Genomic DNA, 18,920 nt, shown 5'->3' with positions numbered 1-18,920 from the left:
CAAAAAAAACTTTTTGTTTTTCAAATAATTGTTTTTATATGGATAAATTTATTTTATTATCACAGATTTACTGTGATAGCAGAACGAATTGATTTATTGTCACAGAAAATACTTTTAGAAAAAAAAGTATGAATGTAATGATTAATTGTCCATACTAAATTTTTTATTTACAGTGATTGTATTTAATTATGTAGACCAAATTTTATTTTGAACAAATTTATGTTTTTTGTTTTATTGTTTAATTTTATTGCTAATTATTAAAGATTACATTTATATAACTGCACTATGTATTTTTAATTTAAGAAAATTGTTTTATTTTATTTGTTTTTATGACTATTGTTTTTAAAAGAATTATATTGAGAAAAAAAATATATATATAACTCGTAAATGAATGGAAAAATATATAAAATATCTGTTTCAAATTGGAAAATATTGCAATACCAGTGAAAAAAATTTTTGTTATACAATTGTGTTTTCAACGAATTGGAAAATTATTTATATAATCTTGCTATTGTATTTTTAAATTTAGTTTATAAGTATACGATGTGAAAATTACTTAAAAATATCAATAAAATTATGCAAAAAAATGTGTATTTGAAAAAAAAAAAAAATAAATAAATAAAAAAAAATCTTACCATTATTCAGAAAAAAATGTAACTAAATTACAAAATAAAATGACTCGACAGCGCAAAAATCAAGATTATTAGTAATAGATATTATAATCATAGTTTAAATGAAATAATAATTATAAAAATCAGAGTAAAAAATGTCTATTTAATTTTGAAAATCTATCAATCTATTAATTGCTTGTCATTAATTTTAATTGGCGTTAAGTAAACCAAAGAGCGAATAAAATTGATTTTTATAGACACTAAAAATTATTTAAACATATATAATAAAACCAAATATTGTTAATTTAATATAATTAAATTATTTAAAATTTTTTTCAGTATTGTAATGTAATAAAAATGATGAATTAATTCAAATATACTTGTTTGTGTCACTGTTTAACATTAATCGATAACTTGAATGAAATGTGTTCAACTAAAAATGTTTTCTAAAAAAATAAAAAATAATGAATAAGTGTGAAGAAATAGAGGTAACAAATGTAGTACAAAAAAATGCGTTACATTTTTATTTCAAGAAGCTTACAAACATCAACAACATATGCATTTGTTTTATTATAATTATATTTATCATTACGCCTCGGTAACCGTACTGTACCTCTTATCATTAATATTTAATAACTAAAACAGCATTTCCGATGCTCATTTCCTTTTGGGTTTCTTGTTTTTTTTTTTTCTTTAACTTTTATTTTAATACATATTTGAATTATTTCTGTTTTAAATTGCATCAACTTGTGTCCTGAGCATAATGATATTTTAATAAATTCCTCAGCTTAGTTTATAATTGATTCAATAATTAATGAAAAGTTTATCAGTTTTTAAAAAGTTGTTTTTATAATTAAAGCTTTAACCAAAGAGCAAACAAAATCATCAGAAATGATTTTTAATTAATATCACATGTTAAAACATTATAATTTTCTACAATTTATTAATTAAAAAAAAACAGTAACTTATACTAAAAATTTAACCGGACTAAAAAAAATATTATTTATAGTAATAATAATAATTAGATTACCTACGAGCCCAGGGCACAAGAAATAACTAATCTAATTAATAATTAATAATATCCGCAGTTTGAAAATTACAATTTAAAATTATGTATCACATACAGGTATTTCATATTTTATTATACAAATAATGGGGAGTTGAATTAAATCAGGCTTCGCAAAAAATTATCATTATTTTAATTATTAATTGTTAGATAAATTTACTACCAAACACTACTCATTTTCCTTCTACTGGCATTCTCGTTTCTCATACATTTTTTTTTCCGTTCATACACTCACATACACTCAAGTTCTTAGTTTTTTTCTTTTTCGCGGTAGTCTTCACACATAAAGATCTTTGTGTTGCTGGTAACATTGCAAAATGTTTGTTAAGTAGGCACTTTCAGATATTCTGTCCCACTATCGATGACAATTGATAAGGGACCACTCACACTTTTCAATCATTACTTAATCCATCGTAATTTACTATTACCTATTTAATTATTTTTCCATTATAATTATTTAGCTCGTTAAATTTATATTTTAAAATTTCTTTTTTTTATAATTATAATAAACACACATTAATTTCTTTCATTTCATTGCGACAGTATCATCAATTGTGCACATAGAGTTTTCACATAAACACGAGATATGCTTTTCATTTTATCATAGCTTTGAGCTTTAACTCAGTTAAAAATTGATAAAAATAATAAAAATGAATTTTACATAATTTTTTATCAATCGAAATGTTAACAGCCTTTTTTTTAATTAAACTCTCTAATATTTTTGATAATATATTATTATATAATTATCTGTACATGTACAGCTGACATCCTTTTATAAACACAGTAAAGATGTCTAGTTCTATAAACAATTATCCTTTTTTTTTAATCGTAGATATATTCACTTGTTTATTAATTAATAATAAATATTAATTAATAAATTAACTTAAAAATTCCATTTAAATATATTATTACCATTATGTCTTTAATTATTGTAGGCTTTTGAGCTTGGGCCTGCCTCTATAGCCCTATAAAACTCGCTTTATTATAAACAGAAATCATTTTATTATTTTCCTTCTAATTATTCTTTGTCTTTTGACTTCACGTGCTAACGACCTCATCAAGACTCTGCCAACTTTAATGTAAATTAAAGAGAAAAAAAAAAAACATTCTAGTTTAACATTTAAATAATGTTATTGAATCTGTAAAAAAAAATCATGGTTATTGATTTATGACTAGAATAATGAGTAATTTAAAATTACAATTATTATTGTAACTGGTGAAATATCCGTTCGGTCAATGGTTCGCTTAACCATTAACAGTGGGTCGAGCACGCGATTAGATATATGTATATAATATAACTAGCAATTAATTTTGTTTTGTTTATCATCAATATCAATAAATGTAAATGAATGAATTATTGCAATTTTTTTTTTAATTAAATGAAGTTAATCCTCATTAAAATAATTTATACTTGATATTCAACATTTTATTATAAAAAAATAAATTTAGCTATTAATTTATCAAAATTTTTTTTTTTTCATCAAAATATTTTTTAACCATAAATTATTGATACTGCAAAATCCATAAAATGAGGATCCTTTTTTAAAATATAATATAAAATGATGATATACTATAATATACATTTAATATAAAAAAAAAAAAATTATTTAATGTACAAATTGAAAATTTTTGTGCGATAATTTCAGCAACGATCGTCGTCACATTTATCTAATACATATTTTTATACTTATATATTATAAGTAATATATAGATATATGAATATGTTATTATTAGGGCGATGGAGTATTTATTCATACAAGTCAAATGGCAGGTTTTGTTGCTGAAAGTTATCCCAGCAAGCTCTGTTTAACGATGAGGCAGTCACTCAAGTACATCATGGCCCTTTCTGTATCTATTCACATCAATTCCACAATTATTTTAGTAATATATGTATTTATATATATATATATTTTTTTTTTATTTATATATTTAACTATTTTATATTTTAATTAAATTTTGTTCTATGACTTTTATACTTTAAAATTATTAAGCCCAACTGAATCTTAAGCAAAGAATTAATTAAAACTTTTCTTGGTGTATAATAAAATGAAGACTAGTAACAATGAAAGAAAAAGTTGAGGCTGTTGCAAGCCGGGTTAAAATAAAAATTTGCTGTCTTTTATAAAAATTTTTCAACAGTCGATTGGTAGTATATAAAAGATGGGCTAGGTGTATGTTATGTTGATGGTTATTAATTTTTGTTCATTAATTTGGCATTAGGCAGTCATTGCAACCCACTACGTTGCTCGAAAGAATTTATAGCAAATAATTTTATTTTATTAAATATTATTCGCTTTAAAAATTAGACGTACCTATTGTAAAATTATTTACTTTTTTAGATACTCAATTTTATGAAGGAATGATATTTTTTTAAATTCTAATTTCTATCGCGAAAATTGTGAATTTATAATATAAATATATACTTAAGATAAAAAACAAAACTTTTTTAATCAAAAAATAATACTTTAAAAGTATATTGGGAAGAAAACATTTGAATAAAATCAATAATTGTATTATAAAAACAGCTTTTAGCTAACTTATAATTCATAACGATGGAAAAAAAAAACAACAAAGAAAACGAAAACAAAATAGAGTTATAAACATAAAAGAAGTCTTAGGAAAACTCGTTATCGAGTAATAGTTAAGAGCTTCAAAGTCCACATTACGTGTTAATAAAACTCGATATTGGAAAGAAGAAAAAAAAACGTCACAAACTCATCATTAAAAGTACCACGGGCTGATCCCCAAGGGCTTAAATTAATCAGCGTGACGAACAGCTAAATCGATTCTAACGAATTTCAATCCTAAATAAATTAAGGAATAATTCAAGCATTTAATAGGGAGACTTTGAAATTCAGGTGAGACTTGCGGTTTGTTGGAGCGGGTTGTATATAAGCATTGCTACCGGGAACGTCTTAATATGCGTTTGCCATTGCGCCGAGAGTTGGAAGAATTTAACGCCGTACCACTCTGTTCCGTCAATAGTAACTGAAAATGAAGTAATAATAAAAAATGATAATGTGAGCAGATAAATATATGCAATATAAAAATCAATATTTCGATCATTATATCATTTGTTTAATCGTGAACAATCAATTGGGAGTATAAGCTCACCTCTCCATGGAATGTTGTGAGTTTTAGCGGAGCAAATGAGTCGAGTCACGCCATCCACTGCCTGGCTCTTGGGCTCGTTCTCTTTCTCTTTCTCTTTTTTCTTACCCAGTCTCATTACTGCAAAAATACTCGTGTTACGCAAAATAGGATACTTTAAACAGGATAAGAATTAAATAAAACATAATTATCTAAATTACTTTTCTGTTTCTTCTCTTTAGTCGTGTAATTCATAGAAAGATACGGTCCAGGATTCTCTCCCATTGTTGGTAATCTCTGGACATGTAACGCCCTGAAAGCTTGACGCAGTGTGCTCTTGCCTTTATCACCCAATGTTGGCTTGCTCCAGTAGTCAAGTTGAAGTTCAACTGGCTCCCAGCCGTCACGTGGCTGACTGACATTTGGACTGCTCGGAGGAGTTAATTTACCGGGCGGTGGTATCGCCAGACTGGGCGGCGGCAAGGATGGCGGCGACCCCGAGGACACTGCTGCACCTTCTTCAAGGTCAACTGAAGCGGAAGTGCTGCTGTCAGGACACCCGACGCGCACGTCGTTTACAAATGGAATGAATATTTGACTGCTGTCGTCTGTCTCCCTGTTGACAACAACGTATGAATATTCAATAAGGACATTTAGTTATTTAAATAAATATATATTTATTTTATCCAACTCGGAAAGACTAGCGCGTCATACGAGACTGCGGATAAATATCGTACCTGTACGTGACCATGGCCTCGGCGATTGGTAGTAAAAGAGTAGGCCCAGTTGCTGCTAAGTATTCAGACACACGAGCTGCGCCTTCACTCGCTCCGCTGGCTTCACGCTCCAGCAACTCTCGCCATTCTTCCCCAAACAGCATCGAGTACTTGCTGTCGATAGACCCAAGGTACTTGGCTAGCGAGTTGGAACCCAATGGTACTATCAAAAAACGCAGATAACTTTGCCAGTCTGGAGGTCTGAAGCTCAACAAATCTACGTAATGCCTTAAAACGGCGTTTACGAAACTATCTCCACCAGCTATCACTACTTTTATTGGCGCAGGTGGTTTTGCTGAACTATTACAACTGAAAATAGTTAAAAAAAAAAATTATGGTAATTATTTACAAGTGGTCAAACCTATTTTTGGCCATAACTAGGTGAAAAATTAACATTTTCAAATTTTTTTTTATTCTGCTTGTTTTTACGGCACATTTATGATAAAAAATGTAAAAGAAAAAAATAAAGATTTCGATAGCTTTTTTGTCTTCAAAAGTTGGAAAAAATTTTGGCTCTCATGTTTTTAGATAAAATTTCTATTTTATCTTTTTTTGATTTTTTTTTTTTTTTTTTTTTAAAGTAAGGTAAAATACCCAGTTGTTGACACTGGCCTAGTTATTGACACTTGCAATTTTATTTTAATTAAAAAAAAAACAAATCAACTCTAATAAATTTATAAATATAATTTTTGAATTATAAATTTCAAGATAATTGTTTTTTTGACATTTTATTTTTTTAATTAGAATAAAATTGCAAGTGTCAATAACTGGGTCTTTTACCTTATGTAAAAAACGAACAATTTAAAAAAAGTTGAATATCATAATTTTCTAAAAGATTTATAAATTTTTTGAAAATTTGTTAAAATTATGATAATTAACTTTTTTTTTTTCATTTTTCATTTTTTTATTTATTTTCCAAAAAAAAATGTATCAATAAAATCAAATAAAAATTTCGTTCAAAAAAATGAAAATTAAAATGGTCGATCCCACTTGTAAATGATTACTAAAATTATTCATCGTTCAATTATCTAACTATGAGTAACTAAGTTGTGATAAAAATAATTACTATGTCAAATAATCACAATGCAACTCGCGGATGTATTTAAAAATAATAACGCAATTAACACCAGGTAAAAAAACAATTCTTACAATTTTTGTATCCTCGCGATTAGACAGGTGAAGGTTGCGCGGATATCCGCTGGCGAGGCAGTTGTAAGAACTCGTAGATTGCGTTCTTGAAGCCGGGCTGCTAGAACAGCACCGCCAGGATCTGCTAGAGAAACTAAAGATACTGCTTCCGGTAATGAGTCATCGGGCAGTACGCGGCTCAATTGCTCAACAAGGGCTTTTCTCGGCTAGAGATTGAATGAAAGGGGATTAGTCATTTTTTGTAGATTATATACGAAATAAAGTGAAAAAAAATTGAAATGAAAAATGAACGAACCTCGGAATTATTCAGCTCTACTGACGGCTTAAGATCAACGCTTAGGCTTTGCTTTTTAGATTTATTGCTTCCAGGCGTACCTCGGTCTCTGGCAAAGAGCCTGCTTCGGCGGTCAGAGTTTTCATTTTTGTTCGAGTGCTGGTGATACTGCGGGTGCTCGGATTTAGGAGGCGATCCGGCTACAGTACTTGGTGCGTCATTAGCTTCATGATCGGTCCAATTTTCAGGATGCGAATCGCTGTCAGCTCTTCTTGAGCTATCGTCGCTTTGTCTGTCGCCGCCTCTTTCTGCAATTTATTGACGTTACTCTTTTTTCTACGTAATAATAATACTCGGTGGTGTTGGCATACTATCGGACTGTAGATATACATTCTAGCTAGCCGTTATGTAGTATTATATCAGATTGACGGAAAATAAATCGACATTGTGAAATAAGTAAGGTACATAATAAGTTACTTTGTGAGTAGTAAGAAGACACTGTTGAGAAAAAAAATATGATTTATAGTTTTACGTGCCAAGATAAATTATCACTTAGGATATAAATTTTATAATGTTAATTTTTTTTTTTATTATTATATATTATTTTTCATGTTTTTTACTGCCTTGGTCAGTTTTATTTAACTTTGATTGAAATAGTTATTTGATTTATAAATATAATTTTTCTTTTTGTTTTTACTTTAATAACAATAAAAAACATTTGATTGATATTCAAAGTGAAGCAGCGAGGAATTACTTACGCAGTGGATTACTATAAACGTGGGCATACAGATTTAACAGAGACATAAAAGATTTTATAGAATGAAGAGAATACGTACGTATATATGTGAGTAGAAAAATAGAGACTTCAGTTCAAGTTGGATAATATGAAATAGTAATTTTAAAATAAATAATAAAACAAATATTTAAATACATATATATGTACGCGCACACGTACATACAATATTTAAAATTCCAATTTAAATAAGGGAGATTTAATGAATAAATTACAAATAATAAAAAAAATTATACACTTTCATACATAGTTAAATAAGGAAATGTACATGCAGTTTATTGTTAATTACTCAAATGTGTTTAATAAAAATAAAATACAATTTTAATTGTTTTCAGCTAATAAATAGTAATTTATTCAAACTACTGCTTAGTAATACATAAAGTACATAATTAAGTGTGAATTAAAAAGAAAATGAAAAAGATAAAAATGAAAATTAAAAAATATAAAGTATTAAATAATATAAAAAAAAAATACAAATATACATTATAAACTTTGTTTTAGTTACGAATTAAATCAAATCTTTGCCTAGTGTATTATTTATGAGGACACGACGTCAAATGCAAAAGAACTTCAAGCGCTGGAGTTGCGCCTCCAATCTATAAAATTCATTTTCTTTTAAATAAACTCAGTCTTACTTTGTTTTAAATTATAAAATATGCGCTAAGTTATTGACATAAATAATCAACAACTAAAAATGATTGCCAGCTACAGAATAACTAAAAAAAAAAAAAAAAAAAGAAAAAAAAATAAAAATTATATAAATTAAAAACGCGATTGCATGCTCGGTTTTAAAACCGTTCATGCTTTCAATGCTAGATGGTGTTTTAATTAAGATTAAATAATCAATTAAACTACTCGATGATGGTGAATAAGGGTGTGTGAAAGAACGTAGAAGAAATGAGAAAAGCAAATGAATAATAAAGGACGTGATGCTTTATATATTTACGTACCTGGGGTTGTATGTCCCACACGTGTTTTCTCTTTGACAGTTGAGCCTGATGATGACTGGCATACATTTGCTGCCGCTGTTGTTGCTGTTGTGGTATTAGTGGCACTCTCCTCTTTGGTAACTACTATTGAATTGTACCATGCAACAGTGCAAAGCCAGCCCACCAAGACTTTCATTTAGTTTAATGAATTTTCATAGTTATATCGATTCAGGGATATTTATTTTTATTTATTAAAATATATAATAATTTATACTTGCAGTATTCGATTGAATTGAACGATAATTTAATCTATTTTTTTCCTTTGGCCTTTCAAAGCTTATAAAATAAAACCTTTTTTATACTGTTAAATTCATGAATGAACATTATTATTATTATATGCGAAGGGAAAGATGATACGATTTACATTATTGACAAAAAACCAAATACTGAATAAAATGTATTGTCACAAAGCTTTTTAAATATTTTTCTTATAGATTTGCTTTAAGAAAATGATAAAGAATAACAAAACCATGCTTCGGTTTATCTTTCATGATAAGATTGTGAGGCTCACGTATGTGTAAATAAAAATGAGGATACAAAATAAATAATAAAATATAACAAGATTCGAAAGCTCGGCGCTCAACGTGCCTCAAATTCTACAGATACGATATACGAATGGAAAGTAATATGTGTTATCGGAGAAAGGAAAATAACTCACCGGGGTGAGGTGGTGCTAAAAGTGAACGACTAGAGCTGAAGAACGGCCTCAGTGATGGCTTTGGAGTACTGCTAACAGACATCGTATCCAACTCAGGCCCGCTATCCGACAAGTCCTCTAACTCATCAAAGAGTTCTTCAATTTCCATGTCACCGCCTGGAATCAACACTTATAAAATTAATTTAACCATTTTACTCAACAAGTATTGTTCTTGAACACGCCGTTGTGTTCCACTTACCCGATAACTTTTGTCCAATCTCTTCCTGGTCGTGTTCCAGCTCTTCTGAAACTCGGAACCGCTTGAGTAGAGCAATAAACTTTTGCTTCAAGTTTCTTTGCTATAAAACCATGAATAATATTATATTATTGAAGTATAAATAAAAGTTTAAAAATTTAATAAAATAGTAACGCCAATAATAAACTTGAATGAACATACTCGAGCATTCGGAGGAATTTTATTTCTATTTTTCCGCCTGTGGACTTCTAAAGTAGGCTCACTGTCACTGCCCTCAGCTTCGCCTTCAGAGCTGAATTCTTCTTCCTCGTCGCTGTATTCTGGACCAAGTCGCTCGTTTGGATCGTTGAGCAGTCTTTTGTCCTGATCAACCGGCTGTGAGCTCAATGCAATAACATTTACTTTAGCCAATACCACTGAATGCCCGCCATATTTTTCCGCTTTATCTGACACTAGCTCTAACTCAAGATCCATTTGCTTCTGCAGGACTTGAGCCATATTTATTACACCCTCTGCTAATGTTTTGTACCCTAGCATTGTACGGTTCTTGTATCTCTTTCTTCTCTGCAGGAGTATCAGCAATTTATTGCCTTCGCGTTTGAGAAAGTGCGGGTATTGAAGGGCAAACTGCAGTTCCAGTTCAGTGTCGAGAATTCCGCCCGATGGAATAACCATTTCGTTGGAACGTAATGTCCTTTTGGAGCTTTGCATCTTAACTGCGATGCTGATGGAAGCCAGATCTGCGCCCAAAGGCCGGAGAATCACAAGCCGAGTAAGGGTCAATGTGCACAATCTAAAATAAAAACAGAAAAAAAAAAATAACTAGTATTATTAACATTATAATAGATTTGAAAGTTTTTATTGAAAACTAAATTTATATTTGCCAATAAAATTTTAATATTGTCAATTAATACTCATGGAGATATAGGTCGCTGATTTTAATTCAGAAGTAAAAGTTTTGAAATTCTAAAGAGCGGATCCAATATTGGAAGTTTAAATTAAAAAAAAATAAAATATTTAAAAGTTTACTATTCAATATTTTCAATCGATTCATTTAAAACAATAACTATTTTTAATTAATTTTAATTAACGATTGCAAATGCATTTTTTTTTTTTTTATAAAATATGGATTTAAGGAAGATCATTACCCTGAAAAATTAATCAGTAATACATTAAGAGGGAATTGAACTTATATAATGGATATGAGTCTCCAACTGGCAGTTTTTATCCATGACAACTTTTATTTCTACAGAGGGGGTGGTCTCTAAATATAACCACTGCTAGTAACTACAGGTGGTAAAGCTACTACACTCAGATAAACGACATCAATATCTATAGACTACGGTTTGTCGGTGTTCATATACTTATATCCATTTATACACATATATAAACATACATAGTAATAAAGGCGAGACGAAAAGAGTGAACTTTAGCTTAGTCGGCACGCGATGAACGAGTCGTGATTAAACCCAAGCCCGAGAGGGTCTACGTCTTGACTCGCCTTCTTTATTTTTTATTTTAAATTCCCATTCTCGCAATAATTTTTGCATACCCAAATAGAGTTTAAAGCAGAATAACGGGAGCACAAGTACAGTACAGTATATTTCTGTCCAAGGAAACCAGGCAAAATTGTTACACAATCGATTGTTGGTATTATCAACAAAACGAATAGTCATAAAACAATTTGCCATGTTGTTGCTACAATGGTGATGCACGGAATATAGATGAACAGCTAGCTATATTGATCGTATATGTATATGTAAGGGTAAAACAGAGGTAATTGACAATGAAGGTGTGCGTGTGGCTCCAGGGGGTCGGCTACGCCGATGAGGCTCCCGTTGTCGTGATAGCCAATGAAAAAACCCCATACACTTGGATTTATAACAGGTGTATTGTACATTATGTGGATAGTTATATAGAAGATTGCTTGTACAATTAATTACACTAGCGTCATTTTACTTTTTTTTTTAAAAGCACCAACTACTTTATCGTTTAAACTTTATGTTGGATAGAAATTAATCGAATTTGTTTTACAGCCAGCTTATCCACTGAGTTTTAATGTTGAAATAACTTGAATGGCAAGTTTATTGTCCAGTGAATAGAACAATAAGGAACTTAAATATACGATAGACTTAATTCATAAGCTTTATCTTTAAGCAATGACTGTGGCAAGTGTTGCTTTTGTTTGCAGTGAATTGTTCATGAGCATTTTCACACGTTTATCACTATCATCGCCGGTAAACTCTGTACTAGGCTATTTTTAACCCGCAGAAACGTAATATACTGCATATAAGATGTTTTGTTGGATGTCTAGTTGTACTTGTGCAATTTTACAATGTTACTATTGCTGTTGCTAGTTGGTTCTAGCCGCGGAGACATCAAATCGATCCAGTGGTTTGCGTTGGAGTTTACACATTTGCTAGCATATTCGCACGCACCTGCTACCTGCTCGTATCTCTAGAACATAATCTTGTGCTATCTCACTTCATTCGTCACCGGACGTTTCCGATGGTTATTTCTCTGAGAATTTTATCCTGTGTGGGCGTAAAACTTTACAAGTATAACAGCACAACTAAGCTTGATACAAATCATATAATTTTTTTTTTTAACGTGTACTTGCAGTCTTTCATCCACACTTGGCTCTTCTATATATAATGTACATTTATATGTATATACTCTCAACTTGATTTCTTAACATGAGAACCGTATAAATCACTCGTAGACGGTGAATGAAATACACGAGAATCCGAGCTGAGAATGAATATATATCCAGTAGTTAAGTGAATCTCCACTTTTTTATTTGATTTGCGCAGAATACTCAGCTCTCATTTACTCAACAATTGATTCTTGATCCTCTAAAATTGCATGAAACTAGAATCTAAAATAAAATAAAAAATTTTTAATAGAAATAGTACTGACGTATATTCGTATTTAATTAAATTAAAAGATAATAGATCACCTGAAGATTATTATACTCATACGACAAATATATTGCGATAAAGGTAAAGTGAAGATAATGAGACGTTTGATGAATCAAGTGGTCATGATTTCCTGGTAAAAGCCCACTGCTTTCAACCACCCACAAACTCTATCGATATTGTTGTAATACACATGTGTGTAAAGTTATAAGCACACAAAGTAATACGTAATAATGAAAACGTGAGTGATACAGAGTAACTATAATAGATTGGTATGTATAGATACCCTACAAAACCACTAGTTTGATTAACATCAGATACAAATGCAACTATAGATGGAAGGATGCGAGGTTTCATATTTACCGTTGACTTGTGACGTTTATGACGTTTGGGTTTGTGTCTGAAAATGGAATATCGATTCACTACTACATATTACTACTACTACTAGTACTTTTTCTATCTACTACTACTACTACTACTACTACTACTACTACTACTTCTACTATTATGAGAATCAGTGGTGTTGATACTAGCACAACTACCAGCCGAGAGACTGAATAAGAGAAAGACATATAGACACAGTCTTTAATACTACTCTCTTTCTAACGTATAAAATGTAGGAGTTAGGAGTAGTTGGACTAGCTCGAACGAACAGGTGTATGTTTCTTTTATTCGAAACCCTCATTCGTTTCGTCGCAATGACGTACATACTGCTTTATTATTTATTTTAAGTAAATTATTCACTGAACGCGTTACCTCGAAATGCTCAAATTATTTTTTATTGTTTGATTTAAGTGTAATAATATGCAGTAGAATCGATTTTAATATCTATCAGCTATTCTTGGTCAGCCAATGTTCATTTTGATATTAATATTAAGACCGTGTATAATGATTATTGTAAAATTGTAGCGAATGATATATGTATGATATGTAAATGTTGTGAGATAGAGGGCACATGTATATATAATGATAATATATTGAGGAAGTATTAAATGAAATGGAGTGTGTCAAGGATACGTGATATGTGTGATAATTGATGGATGTGTTTGAAGAATTTTTGGCATACAAAACGTGATAGACAGTCACACGTGAAGTAATAGTTAGCCAGATAAACATTTTGCGAAACTAAAATGTGTCTCGACGTTTAGTCTTTTGGCACGACACGACCAGCACGTGGCTCTTCTTTATGAAATAATATAATATGAGAAAATATCGCTCTTCTTAGTCTGTTATTGTTTTACCGTTAATTAAATGAGTAGGCTAGAATATTAAAGAATGTATAATAGGTCATTAGAGGTAATAAATTATAATAAACTAGACAAGTAAACCTTGTAAAAAAATATAAAAAGTATACGCCATTAAGGCTAATGGCCGTAAGAATACAATATACGGGCAGCAATTTATATTAGGATTTTAGGTGAAAATTCGAGGTACAATAAGCCCTAAATACGCCCAACCAGTGCGACGGTATTATACGCAGTCTGGAACTAACTGAATTGAAGAAGAAAATTAAAAAAAGTTAAGAAAAATTGCGATGGGAGTAAATAATAAAAGACCCACGTGATGAAAAGTCAAGTGGTTGCTAAAGTAAATAGTATAAAGCAAAAAGAATAATATGTGTATACTTTTAAAAATTTATCTTGGAGCTAAATCTCTTGACGTAATGACAGCTGTGTTGATAATTTATTTCATATGCATAAATTCCAATAACATCTAATAGAACTTATCTTTATTTTTCTCACTAAAAAATATGAACTGGTAAATAAATTCACAGGGGTTGAATGTTGGCCTCGATTCCGGGTATGTATGTGCATACGTATACAACCACTCGTGAGCTTTTTATCCTCACTCTCTTTCCTCTTAGAATTTTTTACTCTTCTTTCTCTACATTAGTTCCTTCAGTCTTGAGTGCATGAGTTTGCCTCCACTTCTTTCACCTCTACCATTTCCATCTCCATCTTTTCTTGTGTCGAGATCGAAGAAACTGACATTGGGTTGCTCTTCAGCATTCCAAGAGCATGCAGCTATATAGCTTTAGAACATCTAGTAAAACGTGCTGGAGACAGAACTAAAAAATAAATAGTAATAAGAGTTGAGCAATAAAAAAACTAAATTACGAAAATTTAATAACATTTTTCCGAGATTTTTGTAATAATAGAGCTTTTGATAAAAATACGTCTGTTGTTCCAACCACTTTATCCATTTCGTTTTCATTATTTTATTTACCTTACATTTCGCGATTATTTGTTTAACTTATTATATTAGTAGACTAATTGTGTGTATACGAAGAGATGAGAAACACTAGCCCGTGGTTGGCTTGACTTTTATGCAATTTAGTAGGTTTATTAGTGTTGAAAAGTACGAGTAAAAAGAATTGTACGTACAGTTGTACTGTACAGTTGTTGTTGGAAGGAAGGTCGATCAGTTTCGAGAAATCTTCTTTGTATTCACGCTTTGCAATGTCTTTCATTCCCTCTCACGGCTCTTTGTCGAGGTCGTTCTTTTTATTTTATTTTGCATTTTTTTTTATACCTTTTACACCGATGTCCTCTTTTTTCTCAACTCTTCCACTTTTATACTAGATTTTTCATCACTTTTTTACCATTTTTCCAGCGGGACCAGTAGCAGCACTAGCAATAGCAGCAGCAGAAATAATTTTTTTTTCCAACAAAGAAGACCTAAAAAAAGAATATAAAAACGATGAATTTTAATTGAACCACTGAAGAACAAGACGAGTTAATGAAGTATCGATTGATATGAGAGAACGTAGTCCAGCGTCAATCGAGCATAAGTCCAAAAAAATAATATATTTTCAAGGTCGTGGTTTGCTGGTTATAGATTTAACTAGTACCTTGTGTTCATACCGATGATCCCTTTGATTAATTAACGTATATATTATATGTATACATAATAGATACCACAAAGCCTGGATAATCTACATTAGGGTCAAATGTTCATGACATTTGTATTTGATTGGCTGCTCTAACGCGCTTTGATCCTCTTTCTCGTTCCTCATCATCGTCGTTACAGTATAATACAATTAAAGGTAAATATTATTAAAACTGTGTATTTTATATTATAAACTGAATATGAGAGCACGTTTATTCTTTTGGCCCTCAAATCCCGCATTGCACCAGCTCCCAGTATTACGTCAGACAAATGCAACAAGCGTACACCAAATCCTAAATGGTTTGTCTCTTCAGGCGTGCAATTATAAATCGACTTAGTTAATAATTGATTTAAAAATAAATTAATTTGTTTCACTGCTTATTTTTCTTTCTGCTTACTTATTTATTCAGCCAGCTTAGTTCTTCTTGTTTTTTTTTTCTTCTGCTTCTTCTCTCAAGTCTTTTCCTTATTTTTCTTTTTCTGCAAAAATACACAGAATGGCCTTCTATTTTCGATGCACATTAAAATTTTAGGGTTTCCTTGAAACCTTGATTGTTTACGCACGAGTCTAAAATAAAAATAATATTACACACAAGGGATATATCTCCATCAGATTGTTTATATGTCCTGATAAGTTAAGATAAGATTTCAGAGTAAAAGAGAAAATCAAAAACTTCACATGGGATATGTCAACTCGAATGAAACTAGTATAGATCCAATTGCCAGTTAATTTGATAGATTTTTAGGGGAGAATAGTCCTCTGTTCAGAGCCATCTGTTTCTTTTATCTTTTTCGTTTTATAAGATTTCTTTTATACGTCATTAATTGATTGATTTGCTTGATAAATTTATTCATATAACTATCATTATCATAAGCACGGTTACATTTTTATAATCATGGGGTGTTTCTCAATCGATAATTTTACTTCAAATTCTATTCAACGCAACAAATAAAATTTAATAACAATAACAATGTAAGAAAATAAGTATTGCTGAAATATTTTTTTCTTTATATCGTCAGTGATTGTACTGTACTCGTTACCTCTAAGATTAGTAGAAGATTTTTTTTTATTCTTGAGATAAGAAAAAGATAAGACTTTTGAATGATAAAATACGGCAATACATAAATTTTCTAGCTATTACGTCTATTTTTGGGTAGTCAGGTATACTTTATTGCTGTTTTTCTTGAAAAGATACCTTCACCCACAGCAAATCACGTGATAAAAAGTATATTGCCCGTATATTTTCTAATTGCTTGGCATTGTTGGCTTACGAAAGAGCCAAACATATTTGTGTATTATTCTTAGAAATTTATTTAGGATTTGAAACGATTCATGTAAAACACAAAATAATCATTTATATTTATAATTTTCGTGGAATACTTTTTACTTGACAGAACGCTTTAAATAAATTAGCGTGTCATTAAAATTTATTTACAAGAGCCGAGGTTTTAGTATGTATCAGCAGCAGTAGAGCAATAGCTAAAGCAAAAGCATACCATGATATGAATATGAGTCATTTTACAAGCAGCGTGAATATTATATGTTTAGCTGTGATAAAAAAGAAAAAAAATATTTTTAATCGATTTATTAGATTGTGATGCGGCCATGTTTTAAAACACTCTCACAACATAATAACACACACGTCAAGTACTACAGGATCGAATTATATTACATGTATCGTATACATGGAAACCTTATCTGTCTGCACTGGCGTATATTTCAATATGCTCTTCATTAAGAGCTTCCGATTTTGATCAAGAGTTAAAAGAAACTTTTTTTTACGCATCGTCATCGCTCTCACCAAAACAACGGGGCCAATTGTTTTAGCTTTTTTTTACGGCGCAGCTCTTTAATAAATCGTAGTTTTTAATTCGTTTAATTAAATCGAATAAATCTTAATATTAATTTATAAAATTTAACCAAGTATATGAGCTTGGAATTTGAATGACAGTGACACATAATTATAATTACATGACAATCAATCATTTAAATGAATCATCCAGAACCGGAGAGTGTATGTGGGATGGACATTAAATGTTAATGAATTTTCCCATCGGGATCAAAATTCTGGCGTGTCAACAGCAGCCGAGAATGCGCGTGATGAAAGTTTATGAGCATTTTTGAATGGTCATTAAACTCGATAAAACAGCAACAAAATAGCAAGATCATTTTAACTGAAACAAAATAATAATACTGTTGATGATGATGATGATGATGATAATATATAATTATTATAATACAAGGGAAATATAAACAAACAAACAAACAAATATAAATTCAAAATAGGTGTGAAAGTTGGCATGTTAAACTAACCCATCGATAGTATCTCACATATTAGTGAGTGACGTTAGTTTGATTTAATTGAATAATAAATTAAATCTTGATAGAATTTAGGTCTCAATGAATCCAACGTGACTCGATGATTGATCAATTGTCATTGAGAATAAGCACGTGTAAGAGAGATACGATTTGCGTATTAAATGAGGGAGATCTGTCAAGCTGAGAGAATTGACAGCTCGCATCCGTTTGTGCTCCTGAGACAGCTACGCATTATCCTGCCTCGTCATGCCTACTCTACCTTTGCTTCCAATAAAATACATTTTCCATTATATACAATTTATTGGAGCTATCTCGGATTTATTTAACTCATAATTTTGGAGTTATCTCCACACAGCAGAGCATCTATGAGTAAGAGGGAATCATCACAGAATCAATAGCTCGCAGACACGGAGGCTAAAAGAAAGATAAATTAAAATAATAATATTTGCTGGAGAATAAATGATCGGTCACACGTATAATGTATTTCCTACTAGCAACGTATATATATTTTGGCGTCTGTCGTGCTTCTCTCTGATAGTTGACTGAGCGCGATGTCGTTCACACCGGATGATGATACAAGACGACGCGAATCTTTACAATTATGACAATAATGCTTGGGGGTTATTACCTGGGTATGCAATTCGGTGGTGTGCGATCAACTTCCCAGGTAGCAAAGAGCTTCATTGGCACTGGCCGGCTCGCTGGAGCCGTCACTTTTGTCCGTTCCGCCATTATTTGGCCGTGCGGCCTACCACCAATTACACACACCACACCTACACACTGCCGCACTCCACGGCGAACTGATCTGTAATCTGTGAAATAAAACAGCTAAGACCCGGTCAGCCAGTACAAGCTAATGCTAGAGGACTTTAGTGAGCGGGCGTATGTTTTCACCATCTTTTTGGTATTACTAACGCCATCTATTTTCAGATTATTATTATTGCGGCAAATTTTAAATTTGTATCAACACTTGTATTTATTTTGCTAAAATAATAAATAAAAAAAAAAGAATTTTAATAAAGATGTTTGTGTTAATTAATTTATTTTTTTATCTTATGTATATAATTATTAATGTGTCAAAAATATTTATCAAGCTTACTCTAAATAATTTAGAGCAATCATGTATTTTTTATATTTTTTTTAAGATTTCAA

At 30.6% G+C, this 18,920-nt stretch overlaps 1 protein-coding gene across 5 annotated transcripts; it reads right to left on the bottom strand.

Moving 5' to 3' along the window:
- Positions 1-3,878: 3,878 nt before the first annotated feature.
- Positions 3,879-18,619, bottom strand: LOC123264643 (phosphofurin acidic cluster sorting protein 2). 5 transcript variants are annotated; one of them, XM_044728056.1, is made up of 12 exons: positions 18,397-18,619; positions 9,843-10,434; positions 9,645-9,744; positions 9,407-9,562; positions 8,710-8,829; positions 7,803-7,829; positions 6,988-7,274; positions 6,693-6,898; positions 5,505-5,852; positions 4,989-5,383; positions 4,792-4,908; positions 3,879-4,665 (listed from the first exon to the last, which is right to left on the bottom strand). In XM_044728056.1, exons 1-12 carry the CDS (start codon positions 18,498-18,500, stop codon positions 4,532-4,534), a joined length of 2,586 nt encoding a protein of 861 aa, XP_044583991.1. In that variant the 5' UTR covers positions 18,501-18,619; the 3' UTR covers positions 3,879-4,531. The 5 variants fall into 5 exon arrangements, with proteins under 5 accessions (XP_044583991.1, XP_044583983.1, XP_044584004.1 ...); XM_044728048.1 differs by having other exon boundaries at positions 8,710-8,832; positions 18,397-18,618; XM_044728069.1 differs by lacking the exon at positions 7,803-7,829 and having other exon boundaries at positions 18,397-18,618.
- Between the last annotated feature and the right edge of the window lie 301 nt (positions 18,620-18,920).

The sequence above is a fragment of the Cotesia glomerata genome, linkage group LG1 (genome assembly GCF_020080835.1).
Source record: "Cotesia glomerata isolate CgM1 linkage group LG1, MPM_Cglom_v2.3, whole genome shotgun sequence".
Classification (NCBI taxonomy): Eukaryota; Metazoa; Arthropoda; class Insecta; order Hymenoptera; family Braconidae; genus Cotesia; species Cotesia glomerata.
The sequence above is the reverse complement of the archived record's forward strand: the minus strand, read 5'-3'. Positions and strand labels throughout refer to the sequence as shown.

Excerpts from the sequence above, each read along its gene's own strand:
- LOC123264643 (XM_044728048.1), bottom strand. The coding sequence starts at position 18,500 with ATGGCGGAACGGACAAAAGTGACGGCTCCAGCGAGCCGGCCAGTGCCA. Across the intron at positions 9,563-9,644 it reads GATTGGACAAAAGTTATCGG|GCGGTGACATGGAAATTGAA; the intron begins GTAAGTGGAACA and ends TGTTGATTCCAG. Across the intron at positions 4,909-4,988 it reads TAAAGAGAAGAAACAGAAAA|TAATGAGACTGGGTAAGAAA; the intron begins GTAATTTAGATA and ends GTATTTTTGCAG.